The 9303-nt window shown below is 37.2% G+C and overlaps 1 protein-coding gene across 1 annotated transcript; it reads left to right on the top strand.

Annotated features, from left to right (window-relative positions):
- Positions 1-579: 579 nt before the first annotated feature.
- Positions 580-1299, top strand: LOC128263914 (mitochondrial import receptor subunit TOM20 homolog B). Its single transcript, XM_052999194.1, has one exon. The coding sequence runs from the start codon at positions 713-715 to the stop codon at positions 1166-1168; it is 456 nt and encodes a 151-aa protein (XP_052855154.1). The 5' UTR covers positions 580-712; the 3' UTR covers positions 1169-1299.
- Positions 1300-9303: the final 8004 nt, after the last annotated feature.

The raw sequence follows: 9303 nt of genomic DNA, 5'->3' as shown, positions 1-9303 counted from the left end.
TCTTAAACGATTTATAGGTCTATATTAATCAATTGCTGTTGAACTAAGTTGGATAAAATGCTCTTCTCCCACGTCCTCGATTGGTTTGAAAGAAAAATTGTCCTTTTCTTGAAAATAATTAAAATCTTTATAACAATCGGTATTAATTTAGATCTAGCGATGAATATTAGAAACAATGTTTTACCTTTTTGCCAGCTTGGGCTCACATTTGATTTTAATCCATTGCGGTTTTTAGACATTTTAGACATAAGTATGAAAATATATAATATTTTTTTTAATTTTTATTTCACTATTTTCGGAATTGATTTAAATATCTGAAATATTTAAATATCTGTAATTTAAATTTAAACTATTTTAAATCTAATATTTTCAACTTTAATTAAAGTTTTTAATATTAAATCCTGCAATTTAAAAAGTATTTAAAGATATGACTCAATATTTAGTTTAAATATTAAGTTTAACATTTTGAAATCAAAAGTCAGAAATTTATTTTTACAATTTCATTTTTCTTTCAGTGTAAATCAATCGCATGTAACGTCTAACTTTTTTAAAGTAACATCCGTACTTAATTCAAGGCAGTGTGGGGTTAACTATCAATCCACATTTGATCGTCAACACACTTGGTTGTACCCACTAGTCTCGTCCAGACGCCAACATCAGAAATTTTAACAGACACAAAAAAACAAAAATTGCTGAAGCATAAAATTCGAAAATGATTGGCATCGGGGGCACTTTAAAGGCTTTGGCGGCAATATCAGGAATGCTGTTCATGGGCTATTGCGTGTACTTCGACAAAAAGCGTCGCAGCGATCCGGAGTTCAAGAGGAAGTTGCACGAACGCCGCAACCAGCGGAACTTTGCATCCTTGAAAGCTTCGGCATCGGGTAATATGAGCGAGAAGGACATCGAGATGTACTTCATGACCCAGATCCACAAGGGCGAGGGCCTGATCACCAACGGCGACATCGAGGGCGGAGTGGACCATCTGATCAATGCGATCCTCGTCTGTAGCCAGCCGGGAAAACTGCTACAGGTACTGCAGAACACACTGCCCATGGAGATCTTCACCATGATGCTGATCAAGATGCACGCCTACGAGTCGGCAGAGCGCAGTTCCTCTGTCATCATGGACGAGGAGGGAGGAGCACAAGTCGACGCCCTCGAATAGGTTACTTTGTGCTCCAAAAAAAAAAGGCTCGAGCAATTGGAAAACTTTTCTGTGAAGTCTGAGTGGCAGTGTAGCGGAGTACATTCCTTGGTTCACATATCTTGGGCAAATACATACAATATATACTGGTATCTGGTCTTGTTCGTTGCCACGGCCAACTTGGCCATCATTTTTGGGGAAACTTTGCAGCCATTAGCCAAGTTGACAAATTAATGACTTCGATTATAATGTCAAGCGTAAAATTTTCCTTTGCCATGTTATCCACATTTCGATCGATGTTTGGTGGTATGAGGAATTGCTTAGCCAGGCTAAGCTATTTTAAAGCAGCAGTCAAGGTTTTTGCTTTCAGAGTTTGGTTTCCATGTCAATAATAACAGAATTTTTAACAAGAAAATAAGTATGTCGAAAACAACAATTTTTAGATGTGTGGGCACAGCTTAAGAATTGTTTTTGAGGCCAATTGTGATTACTGGATTACCCTGTAAGCTTTCTTTGCTTTTTTTGTCGAGTCATCAAATCTCAATTTACTCGCCCATTCTAGCTTCAACAATCACTCAGCAAAACAATTAAATTCCCAGCACGGATTTTATCCCACGGTCGAGATTAGCATGTACCAGTATCTATCAGCATTTCTGATGTCTATCGGTTGACTGCCCACTGTTCACTAACAAAATGTCCGACGTTCTATTTCCGGTTATGCGGCATTTGCGCTTGCATCGGTGTGTGCGTGTTTGAATTGTGTTTGTGTTGGCCAACAATGGCAAGCAAATAAACTGTCCTTCTGGGAATGTCCTCCGTTGTCCTGCGGCTTTCGTGCATAATTTGCAGAAACACACACACTCGGCACATCTGACCCGTTCACGGGAATTTGTCATCCGGATGCGTTTGATTGATGGTCTTGTGGTATCGTCCATTGGCCAAAAGACGGAGAATACCGACCGCCAACTTTGCTCGCTTTAAGCTGTCGTGTTGGCCATTAGAGACATCTTGTTTGGAGAACTTCGCCCCAGGGAAATCCCGGAGCCAAAGTTCAACAAAGGAACACCAACGCGGTCATTTATAAGCATATTCATTTATTCTATTTTCTTTAAATTTTAGGGGTTCTTAACTGTACAGCAGTTAGTCATGAGTTATTATTAATTTATAATACTTTTCAGGTACGTTGTATTGAATAGGTTTTGTTTTAAGCAACTCGGTGCACAGGCTTTTACTATATTAATTAAAACTTGCAATATATTTTTGTTAACAACCTAAAAACTGCCCCACTTTTGCGTTTGTTAATTTGCTTTACCCTTGTTTGATGTTTATACGACAACCGACCAAAATTGAACCAAGTTCATTCATCTGCATATAAATTCTAGTTTGCAAAAACCCTTTTCTAATTGTTTTATTGTGTGTTTAAGACTTAAATGGACAATGGACCACATTAAAGGGTAGCAATCTTTTAACGCCCTGTTGCTGGCACTTAATGAGTGGAAAGTTCAACTGAGTCCCCCCTCGATTCAACTTCCCGCGAATGTAATTACATAAAGACCTTTTGCGGTGTTCTTCCTTGCTTCCTCCCAATGTCCAGTAATTACCAGATAAAATAGACAGTCGGACGGTCAGGGAATTGAAGCTTTGTTGCCCGGCACTAATTTTCCAGCTAAGCAGCAGGCTATAATGATTTTCGCTTTGAAGCAGTCTGGCATCAAAGATTTTACCAAAGCAGCAGCGACTAATTTAATGAAATATCCTGGAAGAATACCGAGGACGAGTGTCTGGACTATAAACAGTGCTGTGCTCAATTATTCCATCTCATTTGGAATATTGGCAAATTAATAGAAGGTAATTGACCTTCAGTGGGTGGCACTCAAAAAATTCAGCAAAAGTAAATCAATACGCCTATTTTTTGCAATTCTCACGTAGGAAAATCAATTATCTTAATTGATTGAGTTTTTTTTGTCGGCTTACAAATACGTTTTACATATATACATGTGGTATATGTGCTTATGAGATCTTTTATTGACAGCTGTTTGCCTTTAGAATTCAATGGGATGGTCATTACCATAAAGATATTAATTAGGCTCACAAGCAGCAAAACAGGCAAACATTGAAAGAAATTAAGGTCACTTTAAGGGAAATATGTATATTACATTTTACATTAAGACTATAACTTAATATTTTTACTTAAAGCTTATTTCGAAGGTTTTAATAATAATTGACTTAAAATAATAAATTACATTTTACATTTATTTGCTTTCAAAGGATTGCAGAATATTGTTTGCCAAGGGGAGGTAATTACACCCAGAAATAAATCCGTTTGAAATAGTATTTTTCCGTGAACATCATCCCGTCTATCGCAGATTTTTCATAAACGTCGTTCGTTATCTGATCCGGCTCGTTAAAAGCTTTTAAAATTGTTGAAAAACAACCAAATTAAAGTATACAAATCATATAGTATACTAATCAAATATATAAAATTATTTTAAAACTAGTTTTGTGAACGACCGAATTTTTTTGTTTTAGTTTGGATTGTAAACAAATATTTTCCCCCAGTATTTTGGGCTGGCGTCCCCGACTAACTGGGCTGCTGGGGAAAAGTAGTTAGGCCCAAATGGAAATCGAGACAGCCATGAATGAGCGAGTAGTGTCTGGGATGTGGTGGCACATCAAACAGACTAATTGGTCGGGGCAACCACACTCGCCAGGATCTGTGGCACGGAAGATTAATGCCGAGGAAGTGTCATTATCGCTGTTGCCTAATTATGCTACGGCTGGCAAATGTCATTAATATCTGCCCAAAATTGAAGACGTTTGGGGCATTGTTTTTGCCACTGTGTACAGCCAGCAACCTCAGCGATTCAATTCCAGAGATGACTTTAAAATAGTTTGCTCTGGCAGAGTGAAAAGCAGCGTATTCTTTCTACCCCTTTTTTTCGTTTTTGGAAATTGCTCATACCTTACGCTTGACTAAACAGAAATTCCCCATAAGCCGTGTCAGGCCGAAAAAAAAAACAGATGGGAGGAGTAAAAAAACGAATCAAGCCTCAGCCCAAGTCACCCACTTCATAAACCATTTGCCAACGCACGTAAGTTACATAGACGAACATTGGCACTCACACAAAAGCCGCTGCCCCTCTAAACAAACAAACAATGTGTTCACACGCACGGAGACTTTCATTTCCTGTCAGCGGAAGTGGTGACTCCGTATGTGTGAGTGTGTCAAGTTCTATATCATTGCTTTGCACTTTTTTCGCACGTGCCACAATTTTTACCCTCAGCTGTTTTGAATTTCATTTTTATGTTTGCTTTCCAAGCACAGCATATAGTAAACTCTAAGTTCAGTTCACCGAATGCATTACGTATACGCCATGTGTGCTGCTGTAAAGTAGAGCCCGCAGCTAGCCTTCGTTGTCTGCAAGGGGGTTTTTGGGCAAACAATGCGAACACGAGGTTCTCGGCAATCAAGTGCGATTTTCCAACACGTTCCAACGGTATGTAAACAGCAAGTATGCGCATATTGATAGTTTTACAGCTTCCACACTTTGCGAAAGAGATTATTGTGAGCGTTTCAGCTGAAGGTAAAGGACTTACAACACAATGCAAGTTTTGTCGGCTAGCATTTTCGCCGCCGAAGCGTGACAGTTAAATTCAATCGCATTCAGTTAACTGGAAGTTCTTAAATCAAAATACGTCTCGAGAAAACTTACAATAAAGGGACTGCTGAAGCCCATTTAGTTCGCGACTTTTAATAGACCTATTTGATTTTGCCTACGCGCACAACTCTTGACAACAATTGTTTATTTCAAATCCTAACAATATAAGGGAAAGGCTAATGGATTACTTGTCGTTTCCTGTTTAAGTCAACTCTCCTTCTACCGCAATAAGAGCAAAAAGTACTGTGGTAATAGCTTGAGGCTTATACGACTTGAAGAGCTTCAAAGCCGACACAAGAGCAATACGAATTCATTTTATAGCCTTTTCTACCTGGATAACAAACTGCATATGGATGGCTTCCAAGCACTCAACTCGGGCCATGTGGATTCAAAACTGGTCCATGCAGGCCCACATCATTGTTAAGTGGAATTAGAGGAAGGACTATTTTATTGCAGCAATTTCCACTAAGCCAAAGGCAACGCAGGAATATATATAAATCCAGCCGGCAGCACCGCAGCAGATATATTGTTTGAAGCCAAGTCTGCAAAGTTTCCAAAAGGAAATGCACTGGCTGGCTTTACTTCCTTCATTTTGTAACTTTTATAAGTGTGTTTATAGTGTGGGCGTGTGGGTGTTTTTGTCTGAGCAGTAGAGGTCGTACACGCTAGTCCTGCCATCCAAGTGCATTCTGTTTGCACAACCTCGCAGTAACCACTTTCCATGAAAGTTCTCTCCAGCACCCGCCTACTTTTCGTCCCACCAATGTCCTGGATCGAGGGCCATGCTTGTCATGTCGTCAAAGGATTTGCTTCACACAACTCGGAGGGGCGACTGCAACAGCTGAAAAAGCCATTTTTAGTCAGTGCTAGTTGCACTCATCGATTCTGAGATGCCAAAAAGTAATTCACGATCTCGACTGCCGAAAGTCGAGATCTACATACTGCCCATTGGAAAGCAGAACAGCGGCTTAATTGCTGCCGACCAATTTAAAAAGGTCCTTTGACTGGCCGGGGATTCCTGCGTAGTTCTGCTGCCACTTCCACATTCTCAAATTCGTTGTCCATGTGCCGGAAAACCAACGCTGCACCTGTGCATGGACACAACAACGACAATTGGAGTAGCACTAAGATTAATGACGGTCGTCCACTAGCACCCTGTGCACTACAAGAAATAGTTGAATCTAGTTACAACTAGTTAAAAATTGCAAAAGGCTACTGCTCTGCCTGCGCTCTCTAAAAATTAACATTTAAGTATGTACTTCATTTTTATTAATTACAATTTTGTATGATTTAATAATGACACAAGAAATAGTTTGAACTGATTGCGAAAGCCGATGTAAAAAAAAAACAATTACTTTTAAATTAAAGTTTCACAGCTCTATCTAAGAATTAAGGATAAATGTTCGTACTTCATCATTTATAAAAAGCGCATTCAAGAATAAAATGTAATTACCGTCAATTAAGTCAGCCTATCGCATGAATGAAAAAAATTTAAGCAAAAATTACCAATGTACATGGTATAAATTATTAAAAGTTCTATAAATCGAAGCAAATAATGTCTGTGTTTTACCTTGTATAAATTTTGGTTTTTTAATTATCTCAGGGATTGGCATTTTAATCCTAAGTTATTTTCAGTATATTATTTAACCATCACAATACAATGAGTTCGTAGAGTTTCAGAGAAAACCCAAATTATGATACTAGTATTTTTTCTTCCCGATTTTTAGAACTGTAATTATGGATTAGAGTTCTTACTTCATTCTTTATTAATCACAATTTAAATAATATTAACAATAATCAGTTATGTCAGCTTATCGCGAAAATAAAAAAACATTTAAATACAGCTCCTTATTATAATGTATAAAAAGATTTATTAATTAAAGCAAATAAAACTGTGGTACTTAAATGATAGTTTTTGTTTATCTTATCTTACCTTTATTTCTTTACTCAATCATTACATTACAATGAAATCGTTTTTTTTGTTTGGAAAACGGTGTGATAATAGTGTTTTTCCTAGTGTATCTATCGCTTGAGGACATTTTTCCTGCGCCTGCCTTTGACAATGTGGCAGTCCGGTTTCGCCGTGGGGTTTGCAGGAGTGGCATTGGAACTGGGGCACCGGAGTGCTGAAAAATGTGGCCGCATGTTTGCGGTGGCTAACAACAACTTCAGGGACTCGCCAAGTCGGACGTGGAATGACAAAAAGGACATTCAACTTGCAGAGCTTCTTATCCTATGCCAGCGGGTGGCATTCTTGGCAAGCATTGAGTGTACATGGCAGTACGACTTTCATTTAAACTTCAGTTCTAGGCAAGAGCTAAAAATGCATTTACAAATTTTCTTGCCTTAGAAATTCATGATTTGAAAAGCTTTCACCGTATGGTATTTATTACCAAAGAGTTTAAAAATTTATAAGCAAAAATATCAAATTAAGTTTATACAAAATTTAGTCAATCAAATCAACGAAGCAATGATAGTCATAGTAAATATATATAAAAATTTTTAATAGCACACAGAGAGAATTAACCAAGTACATTACACTAAAACTGAGTATTTTTGTACTGAAAAAAAAATGCAAGACCAAAAGTTCTCACTTTAATTTCGGTTTACTCAGTTTGAGTAGTTTCGAGATTAAGCAAAATACTATCGGTAATTTTTAGAAATGGCAAACAGCTTAATTAGCATTAATAAAATTAAAATAAAAACAAAACTCGAGAAATCAGGTCTGGATTCTTAAGATCGCTAGACCTCGCTTTTTGCCAAAATCTGTATTCTGCATATAAATTAAAATTCTCAATTTCTAAACGTTATTAAGGAATAAAGAATTTAACTTAATCTAAATTCAAGTAACATTTTTGCTAAAGCATTTTTAGGTCAATGTTTGTTCATCTGTTCGCTAAAATATTTTGCCTTACAAAACAAATGTTGACTTTAAAATGAAATCACAGTGAAAATCTTTCCTTATCATCATTCAAGACCACACAAGGCCCGCCGCTGTGTAAGAAGTTTAATCAAAATAATAAACTCAGTTTGTTTTCTAATTTGCCATGCAAAAAAGTTTCAAGGACAAGGCTGCCGGGGCCTGGCATTGTTGTGTCTAAGTCCATTATCTTCGTCGTGGGAGCACCCCCGAATCACAACCCCAAACACCCAGGACAGCACACCTCTGCAGATGTCTAAACAATATAAGACGCCTACTGTTACAGTTCATTTGAATGGAAGGAATTTCATAGGAAATGAAAACAGCATATTACATTTCTTGCCGTGGGAGGGGAGGGGATCGAAAAATTTCAAATGCAAATGAATAAGCAGATGGGAATGATTCCGAATATTTATTCATAATAAACAAGATAACAATAACAATAATGGCACATGATAAGCTCAGTCAAATGTTATCTTGTCGTAGGTCTTTATTTCGAATTGCGTTCCATAAATATTTATGAGTCCTGGGCACAGACGGCGTAAACAAATGTGTGGAAAAACTTAAACTTTTCCAGGCGCCAACAAGTCGTTGTCACATCAAAAAGTATTAAAATGTATTTTTTCTTTTTATGACTGGAATGTCAGGCAAAATCTGTTTTATATTTGTGAGCCTATTAAAAAGCTATTTGCCAGATTTTCATACTAATGAAAATATTAAAGACAGTCAGAAAACAAAAAAATTGGTCAGTTGGATGGGGCTAGGTAAACATTTTTCATGTTTCTCTGGCAGGACTTAATTTATTTGCATGCGCAAAAACATTTGGTGACTCTGCAGTAAAATTATTCCACTGCACTGGAAAAATAATCTCTGCGACTTAACTAATAAAGCTAAAATTTACAAGAGCCAAACTGTATATCTGTTTTATTTTAAAATTACTTTAGCGTGCAGCGATACATTCATTAGCTAAATAAGCACATTTAAGGGGGTTCCTTTAAAAGTACTAATGATGCTTATAGTGCTCATTCGTGGAGTTTGTTTCCTGATTAAACATTCACCTGTTTATTTTGTAGTGAGGAGGCTTTACTTTGTCGTTTCTAAAAATTAAAGGGATTTCGAAAGAGTTATAGAGATTTTAACTGTTAACTTTTTTTTGAAGGAAGCTTTAATTATTTTAAAAATAATTCTACAAGTTTTCTTATTGAATACAAAATAAACTTTAGATAATTTTTTTCAATCACAGCTTTATAATTTTGCAAATAATTAGCAAGGCAGAGTTTGAAATGTGCTGAGCCAGTTACATGTATGTAAATATACCTTGTTTACCGAGTCCTCTCAGTGAAATCCTCTTACTGTCTTATGCAACCAGGTGAGCATCGCCCTGGACAGGTCACGTTCAATGTCTACTTTCAATGGGTCAACGTGAGCCATATGCCGAACAGAACAGAAGTACAGTTTCTTGTGCAAGTATCCATCGCTCCATTGACAGAGCTTAAAAGACTGGTAATTAAACGCATTCTAGCACATTTTGCTGCCCGTGGACTTGGCATTTATATTTATTATTTACATGCATGCTT

Source organism: Drosophila gunungcola, chromosome 3R (genome assembly GCF_025200985.1).
Source record: "Drosophila gunungcola strain Sukarami chromosome 3R, Dgunungcola_SK_2, whole genome shotgun sequence".
In the NCBI taxonomy this organism is placed as follows: domain Eukaryota; kingdom Metazoa; phylum Arthropoda; class Insecta; order Diptera; family Drosophilidae; genus Drosophila; species Drosophila gunungcola.
Note: the sequence above shows the minus strand (reverse complement) of the source record. Positions and strands in the feature narration are given on the sequence as shown.